Here is a 24182-nt window from a genome sequence, read left to right as displayed (position 1 = left end):
ATTTTGAAATAATAATGGATTTATTAACATAAAACTTTTATATGCTGGCATGTTATCTGTATTGCAAACTATTATTGCACCACTTTAAAATTAAAATAGTAATAAAAAAATAATAAGTTTTTTCAGAGATTCCAATTTTATTTTTTCTGACATCTTTTTTAAAATTTTAAGTATATATTATTACAAGAATTTATTTTTTGCTTTTATTTAAATATTAAAAATATATTTAAGCGGATTGAGACGATTTGTGTGTGTGTGTGTGTGTGTGTGTGTGTGTGTGTGTGTGTGTGTGTGTGTGTGTGTGTGTGTGTGTGTGTGTGTGTGTGTGTGTGTGTGGATATTATCACTACTATATAAATAAGAGTAAGTTTTAAAAATAATACAAATGAAATCTTGCCTAAAAAAATTAATATACTAAAGATTAGAGATTCGAAATTCCTTTAAAAAAATACGCCCAAGAATTTTTTTTTTTAAAGTACTCTTAACTAGTTTTTATATTCGATAAGGAATAAAAATCATCATCTTCGGTTTTTGTTATATTTCATTAAATAAAACTAAAATATTTTTTCATCTACATGAGAAATATTTAATCAAAAAATGAGCTCAGAATATGTAAAAATCGTTTTCAAATATTCTTTTCTTTTTCTGTGACTATTTAAAAGCTATTGAACGATTTCAACTGCAATTCATCTGGAACTTTGCTGATAGATTCATTAGATTTTTTTTTTAAATCCCATGCACTAAATGGTATTCTGTCCAGAAAAAAATTTTCCAGAGCTTAGTTGTTATTTACTTAAAAGTTTAATCCGTTCATTAGCCCACTTTTAATTCCAGGTAGAAAGAATTCTTTTCTAAGAAACTTGTAGTTTTAGTGAATTAAAACAAAGAAAAGAGAATGAAACAATTCTAGATGATGGGTGGGGAAAAAAGGCTAAAATTTCTCACGTTACAAATTGGACGAAATGCAACAGTTCTTTTTTCCATATCCGTTAAATAATTAATTGAGGTCTATCTTTGCGTTGCTGTTCTCTGACTTTTAATGTGTTCAAAATGTAATTTTGTTGTTGAAAAGTACTAGAAAGATTCCAGTGAAGAATTCCATTAATATTTGTCTGAACTCATAAAATATGTAAAAATGTGTGAGCGTCTTGATGTGAAATGCACGTGGCAAAAAGACGTTCAAAACGCTCAACAATATTGGATTTAAAGCTATCAAATTTGACACATACTTACTTCTTGATAGTACAATAAAAAGTTTTAAGTTAAAACCAGTAGAGGAAGGTTTTAATTAAATTTATAATAAAATACTAATCGAAATTTTGAGATTTTTCCTCAATAACCTTAAAGCATTTTATTCCACAAAAACCATTTTCATATCTTTTAAAAATTCAAAAGGACAGCTTTTCAATGATATCAGTTTAATTTCCGCGTAAGATTTCATCTAATTTTAGCAAATTAAAAACATTTTTGCATTTACATTTTCAAAATACTTTTCATTGTTTTAATTTCTGGATTAAAATTAGGATTTACATTAAACCAGTATTAACAGTCCGGTAAGATCAAGCATGTGCAGAAACATCATAGCAGCAAGCAATTGTTACTGTCCCATCCTTTTGCGCTTGCGGGATCTCATTGGACTGACAGTACTAGTTTAGTATAAGCCTTTATTATAGGTGAGTTCACACGAGGCCAACTATTGCGTGCAATAGTTTTCTTTCTGCTGTTGTCGGTATTGTTTTAATATGAATTGAGACGTAATCAGAACAATGGCAGATAGTTGTCCCAATGAAACAATTGATTGCCACTGTCCTATTGATGGCGCGTTATCTTCTTGAAGTAAGTGTGGCCTTCTGTTGCGCCGCAATAATCGGCCTCGTGGGAACGCTGCTTAACATTCACAGTGCATTGAGATAATATTAAATATCGTTTTAGTGTGCATTGGTGTAATTACGAAAAATATTTTATAAAATAAATAAACATTATTCTACGATTCTTCTGACTAGAGGTTTGAATATCTTAAAAAAATTTTAAGCAATGTTTTCTTTCTGAATTATTATCAGCGATCAATTTCTTCTTCAGATTTTGGAAACTTAACATTCATTTCACTGCTTCACTTTTCCTCCAAATTAGGACGGTGCCAAGACAAGAGTTTACTGTCGAGTGTCTTCACCCATTAGGAATTCGAAACTTAAATTGCAACTGGTCATAATTCTCCTTGTCGTGTGTCGGTTGGAGACAGAGCTCTTGCTCTTCCAAGAGTAGCTGAAGATTAGTTTGCACTGTGCTCCCTAGAGATTAGTTCCTCTCATTGTAATCTTTAACTTAAAAGAATTTATTTTAAGTACGCTTTGCTGCCTTCCCTCCGAGACACTGCCCGGATTTGAGAGCAAGTATTTTCAAATGAATTATCTTTTACCTGGCACCCCGTCTATTCGTTGGTGTCTAATAACTCTCTGTGCGCATGTTGCGTCATTTTGTTTGTTTGTTAAAGAAATTGTGAGATTTTTAAAAAAATGTAGTGGGTGCATTACTCCTGAAGTTAATCTAGTTGTGGGAAGTGCGAAATGTCCATTAAAATCTCATAATATGAATGAACGATCCAGTAGTGGATTTTCAACTAGGCAGTTGCCTAGAACCTTTAGGTTGAGAGGCAGATGAAAATAGGTGGATTAAGAAACAATTTCTTACTTTAAATAAGTTTGTAAAATGATCAAATTCTGTAAATTTTAAAATATTAACTTTTGAAAGTCTTGTAATTTAATTTATTTGTAGGGAGTGTCAAATATCAATCAAAATCATATACGATGATTCAAATAGCCGGTAGTGGGGTTTTGACTAGGCAGCTGCCTAAAACCTGTAAATTTGAGATGCAGGTGAAAGCAGATGGATTAAAAAACACATTTTCTTTTTCTCATTGAATAAGTTTGTAAAAAGAACAAATTCTGTGAATTTTAAAATAGTAACTTTTGAAAGTTTTATAATTAATTTAGTTGTAGGAAGTGACAAATGTCAATTAAAATCTCATAATATGATTGAAGAGGCAGTAGGGTAGTTTCGACTAGGCAGTTACTTAAGATCTTTAGATTGAAAGGCTACCGAAAATGGGCGGATTAAAAAAATATTACTTTCCTTCTTCCCATTAAGTAAGTTTGAAGTTTGTGAAAAGTATTAAATTCTATGAATTTTAAAATATTAACTTTTTACCTAATATGATTGTTTTATTTGCTAAATAAAACAGTTGCTTAAGTTTGTGAAAAAAAAAAAAAGCAAGTTCTGTTAATTATAAAATATTAGGATCTTAATAATGTTAATTGGATGTTAACAATTTCTCAAATATAATTGTTTTCTTAGATACTTATAAATTAATTAGAAAATACAAATTACAAGAATTATAAAATGTAAAGATAATTTAATCATTTTATCATATGAAGTGGCCAGATTCGTTTTATGTCTCATTAAATTCATTTATTTTTTAGAATATTTATAAAATCAAAACTCAGCTTCAATAATATTGTGTACAAACGTTAAATGCATAATATTCTTTTTTAGGTACTTTTCCGTTAGCTGGGCGCAAGCGAAAAATCGCCAAATAATGTAGAATTCCGCCAAATTTCTTACGCCAAATTCGCGTTTGGTTCACAATCCGTTAGCCGGGCGCAAACGAAAAATCGCCAAATAATATAGGATTCCGCCAAAATTCCGTTTGGTTCACAATTGGCGAGATTTGCTCCCGGCAAACGGAAAATTACTTTTTTTTTTTATTATCAAGATCTAAAATGTAGATCCTTATTAAATTTTGAACTAGATTTGTCAATGACCATCGGTCAGTTTGCACTTTCACATGCATATAATTGCGATAATTCAAAAACACAGTGACTTAAATAAATGAAATTTAGTATTTGACTACAATTCTTGAGACTAAAATCATTTGACATTGTGTTTCAATCGGTCCATAAAAAGATACTAAAAATACATGCTTGGTTTTCTTTACATACTACAAAATACACAGCTATCATATATGAGACTATGAACATAAAGTTCTGAGCACTCGTAGTATTCGCGCCTTGCCTAGGGTAGTGGGACAGATCCGTACGGGCATTTCCTTACGTGTCATAAACGTCCTATAAATCATGCATAGCTCTGAAGAAAAGAGGGTAGGGAGTGATTAGTCTAGGTATGCTAAAAACATGTTATCTGTTGGCAAGAGTATTTGGTGGGAAAATGTATTGGTATTTTAACTAAATTTTGATGCTTACACAAAGGGAAAAAGCTCATGTACAAACCAGACCGTCTGACTTATACCTATCAAATCGCCTTGCCTAACGTCCATACTATTATGCAGGGTGATGGAGGATAAAACCTTTGTTAGAAAATACGCCAAAAAGTGTTGAGAAGTATCCAATCCTGATGGTTATTCTGTCTCTAGATTTCGCCTCCCCCCCCTCAAGGAAATCCGATTAACTGTACTTAGGATAATTTAAGTTCAATTGTAGTATCCTAACTCAATAATCAGTTGCTTGATTTAAGTTTTGCAGAAGATATTTAAGCTTTCCAAAAAGGCTCAAGTATGCGTGCTCTCCTCTATTTTCGGCAGCTCCCTTTTTAGAGCTCCACTTAACAGCGAAGTTCGATAATACCTGAACCCAAGCGCCTGCGCCCCCCACCTCAATCACTGCCTCATTACGCCCCGCTATTCCTTCTTCGTTTAGTGCGGAACTTCCTTTTGAACCCTCTTTTCAAGCCATTAATTTCTGCTGCGCCCCGGCATCACGTGTAACTGAGATAAAGCGTCGACACATCCGTCGTTAGTCCCTTAAAAGGCCGCCCCGGATAAATAACGACCGGCCGCCCCGCTGACCAGATCTTTCCGACCATTAAAAGTTTTAAACTTTAATTAAGACTGCCGTTGACGTCTTCATTTTGTGCGCAAGATGGATTCTTCCTTGTCCCCCGGAATGGTAAAAATAGGGGATAGAGACACCGGGGCTCTTTTTAGAGGCAGCTGCCTTTTTTTTTTTTGCTTAAATCCTTGTTATTGCTTTGTTTCGGATCTTAACTAGGAGAAACGATGGGATTATATATATATATATATATATATATATAATATAGATTTTTATTGTTTTTTTTATATATAAAAGGACTTTTTTTTTAAGGATTTTCTGCGGAAGAGGGAGGGATGTATTCGAAAATAACGGTTTTGTTGGTTGTTTTCAGCTGATGAAATTTTATGGGAATGCTATCAGTAAAATGATGAAAATATGATTTTGGGTTTCATCTGCTCTAATTAAAAATAAATATTTGCTTTCATTGGTCAAACTCTGTTTAGTAACAAAATAATACAATAGATTTTGTGTGTTCTGGGTTGAAAGACGAAACCACGGCTCTTTTCAGAGACGTTATTTATATTTTCTTTGAAGACGTTGTTGCTTTGTTTCATATTCTTACTAGGAGAGACAATTATCTTATGTATAAGGACTTATTTGTTTTGTAGGAGGTGAGATTCCATTGATTTTATTTCTTGTTTTCAATAACTTTACGAATTTTCATAAAAATTATGAAAATTCCTGAAAAATTATGATAATTTAGTAGAAAATATTTGAAATTTATTCAACTATTGCTAATAAAACATTCATACCAAGCTAGCTGTCTTTAGCGACCAAATATTCGGGCTTTTTATTTATAATATTTAATCTCTATTTATCGATAATGTTTAAATTTCATCGATCCTAATTAAAAACAAATGTTTGTTTATATCGAACAAACTCTGTTTAATAACAAAAAAAAAAATTAGTACAATAATTTTTTTTTTAAATCCTGGTTTGAAAGACGAAGACAGGTCTGTTTTTAGATTTATTATATTTATATTATTTATATTTTCTTTGAAAACTTGTTGTTACTTTGTTTCATACTTTAACCAGGAGAGACAATGATCTTTATTGATGTATGTAAATAAGGACTTATTTGTATTTGTAGGAGGTAAAACTTCGAAAGCATTAATTTTGTTTCTTGTTTTCGGTTAATGATATTTCCTAAAAACATGGAAATTATGAAAATTCATGAAAAATTATGATGAGGGAGCAGGAAATATTTGAAATTTATTCGTCTATTATCAATAAAAACATTCATCACGAAGCTAGCTGTCTTCAGCGACCAAATGCTCGCTTTTTTTAATTTTTTTTTTACATTTAATCAAGCCGACCAATTTTTATGAAGCTACATCCTTTCTGCAGGGCAAACCATTTAACCAAAATAAGAATATAAATTTCAGATCGATTTTTTAAAAATTTTATTTACTTAAAAGTTAAACGAAATTTTAGCATTTATACAAAATACATTTGCACACAAATATTTTTTTTACATCATTCATTTTAAAAATTAAAAAAATGTTCTTTTAATGATATCAATTTAGTTGTGATGCAGTTTTTAAAAATGGAGGGAAAGTTTCTTTTTTTTCTTTTGCATGATTTTCTTTCACGAAATTAAAAAAGGAGGATTCTATTTATTAACTACTCAGTTCATATGAATTTTTAAAAAATAAAATAACATTATTGCGAAACCAACGTGCAATTAAAAGATCATTATACTTGTGCAGTGATGTTTTAAATGGTTTAAATGTGATATTATGGGATTCGACTCCATTTGGAAGGTTCATGCATACGATAAGAACAAGAGTAAGAATACTAAAATAATGTGGCTTTAATATCACTTACATTCTGATATTTAAAAATACTTCAATGAGGAAATTATGTTCAACAAATACAGCATAAGAGATTTAGTTTAGATTAAATTAAATCGATATTTCCAGCGAACTAGATGGCAGAAGGCGGTTGGTGTAAAATAAAAACTAACTAGCTCTGTTTCAAATTAGGAGACCCATGATAAAACAAAACCCATTACCACATAATACCTTACAATTGTCTTGAAGTTTAGAGTATGATCTTTCACCTAATTTAACTAAACATTCGACATCTTTCACCAACATCCTATCAACGTTAAAAAGTGGAAATAGTCTCCACAAAATTTTCTCGCCTGCTTTCTAATAAACATTCATTTTATTTTTTTAACTGTATACAATTGATAGACAATAGTTTCGAAAGAGCCTATTAACTTGCAATCTTTGGCGATTAATCTCTGCATTACAATCGGTTAATAAACAAGCACCAGAACACCGAATATCATTTTAGATGCCTTTTTTAATCGATTAAATTAATTTGCTTTAAATCGATTGAAACTAAAATTTGGCGCAGGATTACAATTGTACCACTAACTCATTTACCAAATTTCATATGCTTAAGTCATTGTTTTTGAATTATTGTGTTTAAATGATTTTAAAAGTACAAACTGTCAACTCCTTGACATATTTGGTTCCAAATTTGATGCATATCTACCCTTTAGATGTTAAATCTGTTTACCAAATTTGATACATATCTACACTTTAGATGTTAAATCTGTGTACCAAATTTGATATTTATCTACACTTTAGATGTTAAATTTGTGTACCAAATTTGGTACATATCTACACTTTAGATGTTAAATTTGTGTACCAAATTTGGTACATATCTACACTTTAGATGTTAAATCGGTTTACCATATTTGATACATATCTACACTTTAAATGTTAAATCTATGCACCAAATTGTATCTACTCAACTCTCTTTGTTTTGCAGTTATCATTCTAACTTATATTCGGACTGCCGGACAGACAATTTCCTCTGAATGGATGTCATTCAAAATCTGAGAGACTTCTCCTAATGTAGTATCAACTCTATATGTCAAATTTTATCCATATAGCTTAAAGCGTTTTTGATCTATCGTGTTCACAGGCAGACAGACAGACATAATTCCAAAAATGTATTTTTCAAATTGAGGGAGATCTGAAATGTTGGAGATTCGTCAAAATAACGAGTTTCATTTATTTTTTTTTTTAACGATTACAATTTTTTTTTTTTCTCTTTGTAAACTTCGTATATCAAAAACTGAAAAACAAATAAGCATCCTCAAATTTCGTTATCCCTTTAATCTTCCTTACTTATTAAATATATAATTCAGGAAGGAAAAAAGGGGGGAAGGGAGATCGGGGAAGGGGGTGGAAGGAAATAGAAAGGTCTCGTGCATTCCAACAACCTCATTTAAATTCGTCAGCCCTAAAAGCTTGTCATCTGTTGCTAAAAGCACGCACGCTTTTAATTACGACCGTAGCGGATTCCTTCAGATAGCAACCTGCCGGATCTCCAATTTTCTTTCCAGACATGATTCGTTCTCCACCCCCATGTCACTGCAACTGCAACCCATTTTTTTTTTCTTCTTTTTTTTCAGACAGGGATAAGAGACGTGTAAGTGCTATAATCATCGTGATTCCAGAAAACTGCCCGAATTCACGCGAGAAGTTCTGTTTTTGAAGAGAAAAACACTATTATTTGACACTCCTCCTAAATAGTCCCCCCTTCTTGGCGCCTGCTAGAAGGAACTTAAATGTGTGGTTATGTGTTTGTTCCCCGAACGGTTCACAGAACAGCAGATGTTCCCGAATTCCGATGCACTTAGCATGTAGGAATAGTGATGGAAATCAATTGGATCGATTCCTATTCCCCCCCCCCTATCCCTTTTGTGTTGTTACAATTCCATGTCTGTTTAGTTGGATCACTTTTTTTTATCTGTGTTATTCTGTCAGCGGCGATGGACCGCAGCGTGTTCGAATTCTCTTAAGAGCGTTTATTTTTTAAGACGGAAGACGGTTTATACCGTATCGAAATATCGATGCAAAAATTTTATTGATTATCACATCGGTTAAATGTAAATGAAACATGGATTCTTCTTTTTCCTTTATACTGTTATCTCCTTCATTTTTTTCTTTTCCTTCGACATATAGATATATGTAAAAAGAAAGAAAAGAAACAGATGTAGGATTGTTGCTTAGCAACAAAAAGTGTCGTGGAATTAATGGATTGGGGATAGGTCTGGTATTATCTATTTCGATTTTTTGACAACTTCTATTTTTACTGATACATGTGTTCTTCTAAGAGTGTTTTTTTTGCAGTGAATATTTCACGGTGAGTTCCTTTTTGGTATTTATCGAATTTCCGCATTTTTTTAATCTTTAATTGAATGTTAGTCTTTATTATCATTAAAAAGATTGACACAATGTAATAATTTTGCGGCGATGTTAAAAAAAAAATCGAAAGAATGTCAAAAAACGCTCGTTATTTTTTTTCCAGTCAGTGATTTTTCATCCAGTTCTGACAAGAATAAATTTCTTCCGTAAATGTTATATGAATTTGAAATGAGCGAGCTGTAATGATAATTTTATTCCTTTCTCCGCATTGGATACTGTGTATTAAAAATACTAGATGTGGACACTACTAATTGTTTGCATTAATATTATATCTTGGGCCGTGGTGGCCTGGTGATAAGGTTTCGGCTTGTGAGCCGTAGGGTTTCAGGTTCGAGACCCCATTCCACCGAAGAACCGCCATGTAAGGGGGTCTGTTGCACGATAAATCCGTCAGGGTCAAACGTCCTCCCTTTGGTGTGGTGTGGGGGGGGGGGTGCAAGTTCAGGTGTCGTCCTCGTCATCTGAGCGTGGTTTAAAATTACAAGGTCCGTCCCGAAACGGGGGCGCGGTGGCCTAGTGGTAAGGTCTCGGCCTCGGAACCAGAGGGTTTCAGGTTCGAGACCCGATTCCACCGAAGAACCGTCGTGTAAGGGGGCCTGTTGCACGTTAAATCCGTCATGACCAAACGTCCTCCCGCTGGTGTGGTGTGGTGTGGAGAGGGGGGTGCCATCTCAGGTGTCGTCCTCGTCATCTGACCGTGGTTCAAAATGACGAGGTCCTTCCCAAAATAGCCCTAGTGTTGCTTCAAACGGGACGTTAATATAACTAAAACCTAAACCTAAAATCCGTCCCAAAATAGCCCTAGGGTTGCTTTAAACGGGACGTTTGGTAACCTAAACTAAACTGATATTATATCTTATATTGTATGCACCAAAAATAATTTGTGCGCTATACCCTCTTTTGTTGACAACTGACTGGTTCGCCGACAATACTGAGAGCCAACTTCAATTAAATCGCTTACGTATAGTTTGACGCTTATAATTCTCTCAAAAAAATATTTTTAACCATCAAATTGTGCTAGGCATTTAAATCGTGTTTTTATTAATGGCCTTACATCTGTTTTTTGCTTATTTTGCACATGAGCATTCTTAATGGAATGGTGTCCCACAACGTCATAAACTATGAGAAACTATTTTTTTTTTTCATTAAAAATCCCAAGGTTGGTGGAAATAGTTCAATATCAAGTGAATTTCGATGTATGAGAAATTGTTCTACAATACATTATTTTTCATTTGTACTTTTGGGGTAATATTTTGTCATTTTGTAAAGAACAGTTTTCAATAACATTTAAGGTATGGCCTAACAGTTTTTTTTTTATATTGTTCTCACTAAATTTTATGTACAGTAAAGAATTTCATTTCTAATATGAATATAAGTTTCATGCGTATTTATTCAAATCGACGTTTTTCAACTCTTTTTGTCAGATTACTTTAAAATCTAAACCCATTAATAATATCCTTTCTTATTGATTTTGTGTATCCAATGTATAACAGACTTATATATTTTACTGTTCACTTGACCCTTGTATAGTTTCAAAACGAAAATTTAACTAAACAAGTTAAATCAAACAGACAGTCATAAACTGAAATGATGGATGGTACATCGCTGAACAAACTGGTATGATAAAATTAATCAGATATTCATTACCCGCGACACTCTTTACAATATTTGTTTTATATCTCCATCCAAATCGGAAGCAAATATTTAATTATGATGACTTAATAAACATACGAGCGAACGCAATATCTACTCATCATGAACAAAAGCGCGCAAGTATTGGATCCGACCAGATAGATACGCGCTTCATTTTAATGCTCGCTTCAATCACATTTAAGGGCCTTAAACGTCGATTCCAATCATATCCCTCCCATGAATAATATCCAATCGTTACACTGCGTCCAAACCTCTGACTCAAACTCTTCCGTCTACCTAAAAGGGGTTACGGGTGTCTCAACTTCCTAAATATCTATCCTCTTCTCCCCTTTTGAAGATTATCGATTAGTGTGTTCGATTCCAGAGAACGTCCACGCAGGTATCGAAGAAAACTTATCGACATCTCTGGTACTCAATAATTTAATTCAACGAATCGCTACTGCAGTGACTGGTTTGTTTATCCACCACCCACCACCCTGTCTCTCCGACATGCGCTGGCAGAATCTTTATGTTTGTCCACCATCGAATTTGTACTGGCGATAGAAACACATTTTAATGAGTATTGACTATAAGCCGCTGGTTCGTCTTTGACAGTCATATTAAAGTGTAGTCCTCGGCGATTTCCAGCATAGCCCAAGGCTTCCATTCTGGATTTTAAACGGATTGGACCATTTCTGGATTGTAGACAGAGTTATTGAATATCCACACTCGTTTACAGGAAGTTTAACTGTAGCCGGAAGCTCTTTGTCTTAGCAGATTACACCCAGACTGTCGTTTTCCAGTTGGGTTTGGTGTAAATATTGTCGGCGTGCGGAGGATGCAAATGTAAGGGAATCTGCATTCGAGTCGTTGGCGGATCTGCATATTAGAAGTGTTTACATTTGTTGTATTTTAAGTTTGCGAGGAAAGGGGCATTTTGAGCATGTTAATGTTATTGGATTTATGGAGTGTAAAGGAGTATATTGTGATGTGTGTCATAAGTGAAATCTTTCATCCATTTTTTGTGTTAAAAGAAATCTTTCACCAGATCTTTATACAGTCAAAAAGAAACATGACCATCTTTAACATGGAGTCAGAAAAATCATAGTTTTTTTTATATCAATATCTTGTTTTAAAAATATATGAAATGGGATGGTCTTTCAGATGAAATTAAAAAAAAATCATAGTCTTTTTTCATATTAATATTTTGTCTTAAAAATATATATTTTTCTTGAATATATGTTTATCCAATCTTAAATATATATGTTTTGACGTCTAGGATGAGTTTAAAACTTCTGTCATCTTCTAACAGAAAAACTAAATATCATTTGCATAAAGGACTGTAATATAATCTGTGATATTATTGATTGACACGGCTATAATATAATCAATTCCAGCGACTTTTTTAAATGAAACTAAATTTGATAGATGATTCAAATGATTTGAAACATTGCAAATAAATTAATACTCGTAAATCTTCTTACATTTGTCGTGAAAAATATATTTCAAGGCATACGCAAATGAAAAAATAAAACTGAATTCAACTGTATGACACTAAGTTGTTCCTTTAAATAATTTATTATTAAGTAATTTTAAACATTTGAGAATAATATATTTGAGGAAGTATTTCCTTATATACTTTTAATTTTTGGGAATTACTGAGGTATGCAAAAATAAATAAATACATAAATAAATAAATAAAATAAGAAATAAAAATAAAAAATATAGGTAAAAACGTTAAAAATTTAACTGAGTAGAACTAAAATTTTCCTTTAAATAATTTATTGTTAAGTAATTTTAAACATTTGCAAAGAATATCTTTGAGAATTATTGAACAGTGCAATGAATAAATAAATGAAATAAAAATTAAAAATATAATATAATAATAATAAAAGTAAATAAATAAACATAAAAAATAATCTACTGATTTATTTGTAAAATATCTTATGGGCTTAAAAAAATAGCACATTTTTTTAAATTCAACTATAGTTTTGAATTAGAAATTTTTTAAAATTGCAAATATGAAACAAATTTTTTTTTAAATATTAATTTTTAATTCATGATAAAAAATCTTTAAACATTAAATATTTAAATATTAACATACATAAGTATAACATTTCCCAGACCATCTAGTAAGCCTCTTACTACCCTCCTGTCAGACGTGTTAAAATTTCTATCAAAGACCTGTGCACAACGGAGGGAAGTCCCTATCCTTCAACCCAATCAATAAAATTAATTATGCGTGCCTGTCTTATAAATCATCTGCTTCATTTCCCGATTATTTCTAATCTGGGAATCACGCGATGTGCTCACCAAATAAACGGCTGGACGGACGAACTGCTTGCTAGTTTGTTTTCAGTCTGTGCATTCAACCGAAGACAACATTGACTTTCCAAGACAGTACGCAACGTTTCATGTTCAGGTGCTATCACGTGGTCAGAAATAAATTGGCATGTAAATGAAGGAAAATAATTGCTAGCGAGTAGTAATATTTGCGAGAGTAAGAAAAATCGAAAGTGTGTTAAGGATATTAGAAAATGATGTGAGTAAATTGGCTTAATTGCGCCATTTGGTTATGAATGAGTCATAAACGACAATTGAGTGCGAGTCGTAATTCAAGTGGCATGACGGAAGTGCATTGTATGAATAGTGGATATAAATTATTTGTTACTTATTCTTTTATACACAGTATTCTTTCACATGATTAAATTTCACTAGTTGAATTATTTGAAAGTTGAGCGTGAATTTGATTGTAAAAATGATTTATTTCATATTAGTGTAATAAAAGTAGGGTTACTCTCTTTTGAATCAAGGTGTCCATTTGCTCCTAAATTGCATGGAACAAAAAAAGAAGAAAAATGGCCGATGGAAAGAAACATATCCGAATACATACAGCCAACTCTTTTACCAGAATCTTAGTACCAGAATACTAGCCGCACTCATGTGGTTTCAATCCAGGTTATTATGAATCATCCCCACCCAATACCAAGATACGACAATATCACGTATTCATTAACCCCTTGCCTGCCGCGGACGTATATATACGTCTTTCTAAGTCAATGTGTTAACTGCCCCTGGCGTATATATGCGTCTCGCAACTATATACGTATATAGTTGCGTATATATACGTGGTACTGGGGACCGAATCTCGCAAGTTATCCTCGGCAAGTAAGGGGTTAAAAAGATCAAATTAGAAGCAATCAATCAAAGTCTTTCCTCCACTTTAAGCCATTTCAGATCATCACATCCCTTTCAGCACATTTGTATTGGACATTATTCTCCGATATTAAGCTATATTCATAATATTGATGAATATTAAATAACGTTATATAATATTGTACAATATTGGGCAGCAAGCTGTGCTACTTGGGACAGTGGAATAATTCTTTTAAAAACGTCGACATTAACCTATGTATGCCCCACTATGTCCTCAATGTCATTGGCAATATCTTGAAATTAAAGGTTTCGCTGCATATTGAAGGTTAATATTCTTTCTTTTTTTTATTGAGTTGTTGATTTTTTTTTATTTACTTTGTGGTGAAAGCTTATAAGCCAGTTAACAGCTACTCTACCCGAGCAATTGCTTTTGTATTGTGGTCATGTTACTGGGCTGCGAAGTTGAAGGTTCATCGTCCGAGGTCACCAATGTGGCGAATGGGTATGAGCAAGGATAGAACCTGGGACCTTGTGATTCGCAGTCTAGTAACATGACCACAATACAAAAGCAATTGGTCGGGTAGCGTAGCTGTTAACTGGCTTATAAGCTTTCACCGCAACTTATCATGCTTCAAGGAGATAAATGCAGAAATGAGTCCTTCAATCTAAAAAATACGAATCACAGGGATTAGCAAATCTTTAATTGATTGTTTTTCTCAACTAATTGGCCATTTACTCCTTTTGCCTTGCCAAAGTTCACATTCTTTTATCATGTGATCAACCGTTGCCACTATCTTTTAAAACTTACATTTGTCATCTTTACCAAAGAAGCTTATCTTATTACACTCTTACTATAGGGCATTGCATTAAAATGCCATCTATTAAGCCCTACAATATAACATGGCGCAAAAATTCTTATAGCTTTCTACATCATGACCTACTTAGTGCAAATTTGACATCAAAGCTTCTATAATAGAGCATGTAAAAATTATTGCTTTTCACAATAATTTATTTGATAGTGAAGATTGTTGCATAGGGGAAATGACTTGAAGACACAGGTTGTCTTTTATGGGGTTTATGTGTAACATCAACAATGAAAGGTACATGAGTACACTATGGTGTAGAAGGCCTAGACAACTACACATAAAATTTCTCGGGAGAGGGAGAGCCGAGATCACACTCCCCCCTAGTACAGGAATCAAGTTTTCTTCTAGAAAAAAAATATACTAACATCAACAGTGAGACCCCGTGATACATGATTGGCAGTTAGCTCCTCCCAGGAAGATCACGTGGTTAACTGAATTCTTAACAGAGCATTCTGATAACATGGTTTTCATATAGTGTGATAAAAATATCGACAAGCTTCCTCTGACTCTGGTTTCGTATAACACAAGTAAAAAACTATTTAAAAACTTCTTTAATAGCACATTTTAAAAATACGATTTTCTCTTTTTAACAACTCACTGAAAAAATGGCGACATTCTACTGCAATAAGATATTCTTATACCACTCTTCCATAACAGCAGAATGTAAAAATTTTAGCAACTACTTTGAACAGACCATTCTGATAATACGGATTCTGTATAACTCAGTGCTAAAATGATTCCAACCACTATAAAATTAGTCATTTTGCTAACGGTTAAATGAAATAATTTCGTAAAGCACGATGAAAAGTAAATCAAGCCTTAACATCACGGTTTTCAAATGAGTCAACTATTTTATTAGAATTGTATAAAGCTAGTAGAATATGTTATACAATGGCTACTACTAAAGGAGTTCGGAAAAACCACAAAGCATATAGTACATACAAGTTTCAAAATATATAGCGTATAAAAATGCTTCTAAAATTTTTCTCTGAAATATTTACTTGAATAAAAGTTATATACAATATATTTTGTTGGTATTACACGAAGAATCTTGAAAAAAAAATATTTGTATTGAGAACAAAAACGAATTTTGTTTCTCACTGACCTTTATAGATGTGCCTTGAATTCTTATTATTGTGGTGGTATGCAGATTATTAAGATCCATGCAGGAAGCAACAGGACGAATGTTTTTAGGAACATTTCTTTTAATAATCACATTCACACACTAAACAAATACAGACAAGACATTCACGTGCGCGGCTTCACAGTTCAGCGTCACATCTAATTCTAATTACAATCGCAATGCACTATGGGATGGCCTAATCAGGCATCGCCATCCAAAAGAGAAGCAAGAGTAATGTAACTGCTATATTATTAGTTTTTAGAAAACTGGAAGGGGATAAAAGACTAAAAACATTTTGTACTTTTCCCATTCAATTTAACCTTTTAAGCCTTAACCTTTGGTACTAGAATTATTACTTCTAAAATTGCTGTCATTTACCTCCCTGTTTATAGTTAACAATAGTAAACATCGAACCGCCCTACGGCATTAAATGAATCAGAGAAAAAACCTCCGGAAAAAAACGGGAACATTTAAAGATATAATGCTCCTGCGTTCAATAACTGTAATTTGTACCAGGATAATCACACTATCAGCAAAAATGTTTGTTAGCCGTAAAAACTCCTGCTTCTAATCGGTTGCAACTATTTGAGCAGTTAGTAAGTACCATTGATTTTCGCATCCCTGATCAAAATAGATTTTGCCTGTAGTAATAGCCAGGAACTAATGATATACCTTTTACCTTTAACCTGTTATGTGATTATCGAAGCAATTGTTGGCCGGTTTCTAGTTTTAGCCTTTGGCAATACACCTTTCAAAATTCTCTCCCTAAAACCACCCCACCTGGGAAACGTTTGATCTTCCCTTTTCCACCAAATCATTGGCTCACAGTGGGTTGCAAATGGTCAGTTGCAAACCCAAAGGCTACGGCGTGCCATTCCCACGTTTTGTTATATCCCCTCCGCTCTATTGTCCACCTTGGGAATGTGACTCCAGTGACAGGAATGACTTTGAAATGGATGCCCAGTCGGCCCCCTACAAATTCCTTAGATTGCAAAGAAAGGGATGGGGGATGTCCCGCAGACACTGAAACAAATTAACGCCTGGAAGTCAAACGTGTCCTATGAACGATGATGGTGGTCTGTTTCTAACTTGCTTACCACGTGCAATTTTAGGAAGGATTTTCAGTTAAGCCTTCTTTTTCGAACAAACTGATTTCACTTTACTGATGCCAGTTTTTGGTTTTGCTAATAATGTGAGCCTTAGGCACGTGCATGATTTAAATAAATTTATCTTTTGATTTCTGAAACTGATGCTTAATTATATGTAAAATTTAAATCTCAAATTTTGGGACAGATTCTGAGAAATTAGCGTTATTAGAATCTTATGATATTATTTCTTTTTTCAACCAACATCATAATTTTTATAAGGAATTAAAGGATTTAAAATTATAAATAAATTGCAGACAAGAATTATAGATAAATTATTGAAAGATTATGATTTAATATGACAAGATTTTTTGTTGTTGTTGTTTTAAAAGAAATGAATTTTCTTAAGAATATATTTATCAGCATTATTTAAAAAATAAAATGATTAATAAGTACATTTTTAAATGTAACAATTTTGGAAAATATATATTAAAATTTAATGTATGAAATTTTAAGTTCCAGAACATAATGTTAATTTAAATATGAGGCAATTTTTAGATGGAGTAAGGTTTAATCAACTATTTAATTTAAATAGATGTTTGTTTTTTAACATTTTTCTACGCTGAAGCGCAGTATATATCGAAAAAACTTACTGTACATTTTTTTAAAAAAAACTATATATTGTAGTTTCCTTTTTCGAATTAGTCCTAATTCTGGATGAATTTTTAATTGCCATTTAATTAGAAAATAATTATTGGTCGCTGAAATGGATTGTTCATGTGCAAATGTAAAATATTTCATTGAGGATGACAATATCTAATAAATAAAATGATGTTGTTAAAAGCATGTTGCACAACCATGTCATTAGTTAAATATTCTCATTTGATTGTAAAGAAAGGAATAAATATAAAACATTCCAGCAAATAATTCAGTAACCTTTTTGCAAAATCATAGAACATAAAAGCATAAAAGAAGGCTAATAATCTTTAAGATAATGGACGGTTCTTATTAATTTCACTAAAAAAATAATGTAGAGCAAAGAGATAATGGATTTTTGTCTGATATCGTAGCATTTGCTTTCATTTTTTTAAGGACAATTACGATTTATCGAATTATGAAGCATAACTTATTTTGAGACATATTTAAAAATTCATTTCAGTCTTATAAAAAAATATGCCAGACGATTATTAATTTTTTTTTTCTATTTTCATTAACACGGTTACCGTCAAACGATAGTTAAGCTGAATTTAGCTTAAGCGGTTTAAAACTTATTGCTTGCTGGTTTTGCTAATTTTGTTTCCTGCAAAAAGTTCAGCAGACGAAATAATTACAGTTTTGAAAATTGATGGACCTTGAAATGTTAGAGTGATAAATTGGGATGCTCTCTGTCGTAGCTAAACTAGCTTAAAAAAAAAAAAAAAAAAAAAAAAAAAAAAGGCAAGGGGAGGAAAAAAAAATGCATATGAGAATTTATGCTGGGTGGTTATTCGAATCTTAATTGGAAATGGAACTTTTTTAATATTTGAATGTTTTGAAATAAATATACATGTTTCGCTATTTTATTTTTGTATTTTATGTATTTTTTGAATTGTTGAATTTTTGTGCAACAGAAGTTATTTGGGCATAAATTTATTATTTTTTAAAAATAAGAAAGAAAATTATTGATAATTAAAAATGTTTCATCATTTTAAATTGAATTTTTTAAAGTTATGAATTATTAAATTTCATATACTGATAAAACTATGATAATTTAAAATTTACCGTTATTGCTGAATGTCAGGTAGGAAAATAAATTTAAACAAGGCATTCCGTTTTCAATGCGAAATAAGATTACAACTATTTATAAAATTATATATATATATATATATATATATATATATATATATATATATATATATATATATATAATTATTTTTGGTTGAAATGCAATTATAGTAAAATTTCCAAATGAATGTAGGATAAAAATTCAAATAAATTAATGACAATCTGCCTGCGAAACTGAAGTTGAACGCATCGCTAATTTTATGTAATAGTTATATATGTGTAAATAATGGTAGATAGAGGCATAAACGGTTTACATTAAGCCAGTTATGTGAAATATAGGAAAAATCAAGCTGATGTAGGAAAAAAATCTCGGTTGCGCAGTGACAGCACACAATCCTCTCGACGGGATAAATACTACTTGTTATATAGTTTTGGAGCATGCGTGGTCTTACTGGATTGACTGATACTTGTTGAACGTAAACCTTACTTAACTATAGTCTGTGTATTTTCTGTAGACGGTTCAAGGTCACATTTTCTACTGCGTACCAATAACGAGGTACAAAAATGTGACCTTGAACTGCCTATAGAAAATACAGATCTTAGAAGTAATCAAACAAAGGCTCTTGGTGTTGTCAAAAGATAGAAATTATAATGTCCTACTCTCCAGTACAGACAAATGGGCCCTGTAAAGTCTCGATCCAATAACAGGTAGCGTTATGATCAAATTCTTTATTTACAGCTTTATTACATAAAAACAACTCTTTCTCATCTAGGTTAAATGAATGATGCTATTTATAGCACGAAATTTAAACAAGAATAGTTCCTCGAAACGCCGGAGAAATAGTTCGAATAGTTCGGAGAAAACGCCTTCACCAGAACAACTAACAGGCGGTTGGCGTCTCAGGCTACTGCAGGGTTAGCTCTAGGAATCCACCGAACTTCCTTCGGGTTGAATTCTTCTCAGAAGTCCACTTCATACCAAGCTCCTCTCTCCTTCTTCTTCCGAAAAATGTCACCTTTTATCTTTCTCTCAGACTCCACCTTTCCTGTCCACTCCCTGTTACCCAATCACCGTTCAGAACAACCTGAATCGTCTCTGGTCGCCCGTGGGGAATGTCCATTGATGATCCACCCTCCACAATGGGAAAAATGAAGGACATCTGGAGTGTTTGACACTCTCGCCTTTCGAAGACACGATTTATTTCCCTGGGAAACGCACGTGTGGTTCCTTATCTGGATTAGCACTAATTGGCCAGACGACCGTACTTAAAAGGAGGGTCTTCCATTTGGCAATCTGGAGGCACTTAACACTGTGGGAGTTTCGTTGATGAAGAATGGCCCGGAATGTAAATTATCGAGTGTGGGAAAAAGGAATGTCACAGTGGTCACCCAGGGAAGAAGCTGAATCATTACAGCCCCCATCTTACGGATCTGCCAAGGTCTCTGTACTATCTAATTACTCCTACAATGGTAAGGCTAGAAAATGTGTACTGATACCTATAATTTTTATTTGCTTACATTTTGTTAGAAAAGTGTTACTTCCAAAAAGGTATTGTCATTTGGGAATCTGAAAAATGGGCCATTACGGGAAAGTCTGGGAATTGCGCTGGTAACGTCCAGTTGAGTTTTTTCATCATCAGACACATATTCCATTTTTCTCCTTCTATTATCTGGGAATGGTCATCAATGGATTTTCTCACAGCTGTTTAAAATTAACTCTTCTTGGGTGTCCTTGTATCTGGTGGAAACAGTACTTGCCTCATTAGTTCCTGTCTCATAAACAGGGGGTTTCTAGTCCTGGGTGTCCAACTTCAAACAAACCAGGATATTCCATTTATATTTTACTAGTGAATACACTAATCAACACCTGTGATCATAAGTGATTTAGTTATAAGAAATATAGAAAAACAGTTTTAAAAGATTCACTTGGAGCAAAAATTAAATTCATACCTGGATAATATTATCTAATTCTTTTTCTACGTTTCCGTCTTTTAATGTTTGTTCGACGTTTTACAATATATTTTGTGAATGCTTTCGAATTTCGGTTTATTTATTTACGTGATTTCTTGCGATTTACGCTGCTATTTTTCAGCTTCAATGAAAGAGGTAATATTGTAATTAATTCCTTAATCGGAATTCCTGCCATACGGGCTTATAATCCTGACTTGCATAAATTTTTCAAGCTTATAAATTGAAATTAAATCATAAAAACACATTATAATTCTATATTATTTTATTACTATTACATATATATATCAAGCGTTCTATGGATTCCTTGTTAAATCAGTAAGACTAGACATTTTCAAAACGAAAAGTGCCATAAAACTAGAAAATAAAATAAAAAAAAAACTGTGAAGAGATTAAATAAAACAACTACTATTTTATTAAAAATTTGTAATAATTTTCCTAAAATAGAGTGATAAATAGTTTTTTTAAATAAATTATTTTATCAATTACTTATTAAATTATTCAAAATTTATCCAGAAATGAAGTGTTGCAATTATACTCAAGTGCGCATTGCTGGGTTATTAAAAAAGGCTATAAACTTATATTTTGTTGCAACATCTTTTTTTAAAGATGAATGCAACCCTACACATGACATATTTTTAGAATTTAGCAAAGGTGAAAAGTACTGAAACCACTCAACATTTCAACTTTAAAACGTATTCCAACGTATATAATATTAGAACAAGATCATCTATAATGTTCTGTGTAATCGGCGATCATTTCTGTAACTCATGATTTCTTTTACCTTTAATATAGTTTTTATTCCTCAAAGAATTCTTAAAAATATCTTTTTGTTCTTCCAAAATTGAACTTTAGATATAGTTATAGGGAAGAGAAGAGATATTCTTAGTTGAAAGTCTGCGATTCGATAAATATTTGGCTTTGCTTTTATTTTATTAGGCGTTGGAACACTGCTAGAGAAATCAATAAAGTTTTGTCATAGCAACTCGAAAATAAAAAGTTTTTGGTACTTTTTTCATTTTTAAGAAATGTATTCGATTCATTTTTCAGTTCTGATTTATTTTTAATAAATAAACTGTTGTTTAACAATAGAAAAATCGTTTGCCATTTTGAAATGGTAAAAAGAAGTTAAAAGTCGGTGGAATGAGGATATTATTTCATGTGTTTAATAGTTAAGGCATTTCCTACTTTTTTCTTCTTCTTAATATTTGTTAGGGAATATAAACTTTGAATTGCTTTTGAGAAAAATTAAATAAAAAAGTGGCTGTAAAATTAAAAAAGAAATATGTGTGATGTCTTAAATAAAATTCATTTCTTCGTTCCCAATTTAACTTTATATAACTTGACAGAATATAGTTTAGGCCCCTTTGTAATCAAAACAATATAGAATTAATTAGAATAATACTTTTTTTTTACTTTCTTGTAAATGAAGTATATAGACAGTATTATTATCGTCAAAGAATTCGAACTCAAGATTCTGACGAATCTTTACATTTTAGACCTCCCTAAGCCTTTTAAATTTTGAGCAAATTGCAATGGAAATCCGCTTGTCCGAAAACAAATCAACTACGAAACGAAGAGAACTAGATGGAAAAAATTCGAAACACAAATTTAAAATTTATAGTGTAGACAACAGACAAATTTTGAGTCGAATCCAACAAGAAGCTGAATGTCTGTCGGTCTGTACTTTCAGAAGCATGTAAACGCGATAACTAAAAAAAAAAAAAAAATCAATGACGTAAATATACCAAAATTGGTATGCGATTCTGTGACAGCAGTTGTAGTTTGATGTCAAATTTTGATTCCAATCGATTTGGAAAAAATACGTCTAAAACGCAAATTAACTTATATTTGAGATATTATGTTAGAAAGTTTTGTCGAAATTACTCCGACTGAATTTATGTCAATTGTTTGCCATTTAAAATGCCGTTGTCTTAAACCAAAAAATAATTTTTTTGAAAGTTTTTATTATTGTCCAATCAGATTTGAATTAGCGAAATTTGTTGAAATGAAAATATTTTTATTTTCATTATTCCAGCTAAGATTGCCACCGTATGAAATAGCATAGATATATTCAAGGAAAAAAATGCGTCTAAAATATAAATTAACATTTATTTGAGATAGTATGCGAGAAAGTGTTCGGGATACTACACCCTGTGGTTTTTTGCAAATCGTTTGCAATTTAAAAAAACAAAAACAAAACATTACCTTAAATCGAAATTTTAAATAATTTTTTTGTATAAATCAAGTTTTTATTATTGTTCAATAAGCTTTGAATTAGCGAAATTCAATAGAATGAAAATAAAAATACGAGATTTCAGCTAAGATTGCCATCAAATGAAATAGTATACAGCGTAGATATAACTGAAATAAAAAAAAAATAATCAACCTTTCTATTGTCTACAATTCAGCAGATTATCCACATTTTTTTTCCTACTTAGGACAATACCATAGCACTCACCTGACCCTCACCAGCTGCATATCTGCTGTAGCAGAGTAGGAAAAGTAGCGACAGAGGAGATGATCTCCGAAAACAAAAGAAGCAGAAGAGGTGGGGGTGGAAAAGGACGGGGGTGAATCACGATTTTCGAACTCCGGTCGTGAATCGCCGTGGGGAAGGGGAGAAGGAGAAGGGAGCGAGGGAGGCCGCAACGGGCAAAAACGAAAAAACCGGCTCCTCAGTCCAAGCGTCTGCTTCTGTGGTGGCGGGTGCACGCTAGTCGGGGTCTGTGTTGTGTGCTGTTCCATTCGGAAATCGTCTGCCGAAACTTCAGCGGTTTTGGTGCGGCGTGGAAAAAAAATAATTCCGTAGTTTGTAGGATTCTCCCATTCTGCAGCTGCTGTTTCGTCCGTTGTTGGATGGATTATTAATATTTATTCCAGTGCGCCTTTTGTATTTGTAGTTGTGTATTTTTGCGTTCAGTGTTTCATATTTTGGATTATTGCGATGATGAGGGCGGTGTTCTATCGTGTGTTTCTCGTATTTTTGTTGTTGGTGTCGTCAGAGGGCGCCATCGCAGCATCGACGTACTATGATTTCACTGAAGGTAAGTCATGCTTTTGTTTTCGTTTTGGAGAATGGGTTAGATCACCTGGTGCGTTGAGAAGCGCGTGTAATAGGTGCGTTTTAGAATTGTTTGCGTAAGACAGGATATGAGAAATAGTTTTTAATGACACATTGGAAAGGCAATATATATTTATTAATGCTTTTTTTTTTGTATATTTTTGAAAAAAAAAAGCTGGCTTGTTTAAACTAAAGGCAATACTGCGAAGTGCATTATGAGTTTCTCAAAGAAATAAATATTTAAAATTATTTTTTTATCATTTTATTTTTTTTCTCATTATTTTATCGGTGGCTCAATAAGCGACTTATTTTTTTAATCCTTTTACAAATTAATTCAATAAAAATATTTTCATCATTTTATACTTTTAAATAGTTTTGTAAAGTATGCCATACATTTGTATTATTAAAAGTA

The 24182-nt window shown here is 32.4% G+C and overlaps 1 protein-coding gene across 3 annotated transcripts in view; it reads left to right on the top strand.

Moving 5' to 3' along the window:
- LOC129968687 (hemicentin-2-like) overlaps positions 1-24182 on the top strand; it is a 234144-nt gene that overhangs the window by 57317 nt on the left and 152645 nt on the right. For 2 of the 3 annotated variants that reach the window (XM_056082832.1, XM_056082830.1), the window contains exon 1: positions 23402-23753. The exons of the other annotated variant lie outside the window; for it this stretch is intronic. In XM_056082832.1, the coding sequence (XP_055938807.1) occupies positions 23654-23753 (100 nt within the window). In that variant the 5' untranslated portion in view covers positions 23402-23653. Of the gene's footprint in view, positions 1-23401; positions 23754-24182 lie in introns of those variants that run through there. 3 annotated transcript variants of the gene reach the window in all.

This window comes from Argiope bruennichi, chromosome 5 (genome assembly GCF_947563725.1).
Source record: "Argiope bruennichi chromosome 5, qqArgBrue1.1, whole genome shotgun sequence".
In the NCBI taxonomy this organism is placed as follows: Eukaryota; Metazoa; Arthropoda; class Arachnida; order Araneae; family Araneidae; genus Argiope; species Argiope bruennichi.
Note: the sequence above shows the minus strand (reverse complement) of the source record. Positions and strands in the feature narration are given on the sequence as shown.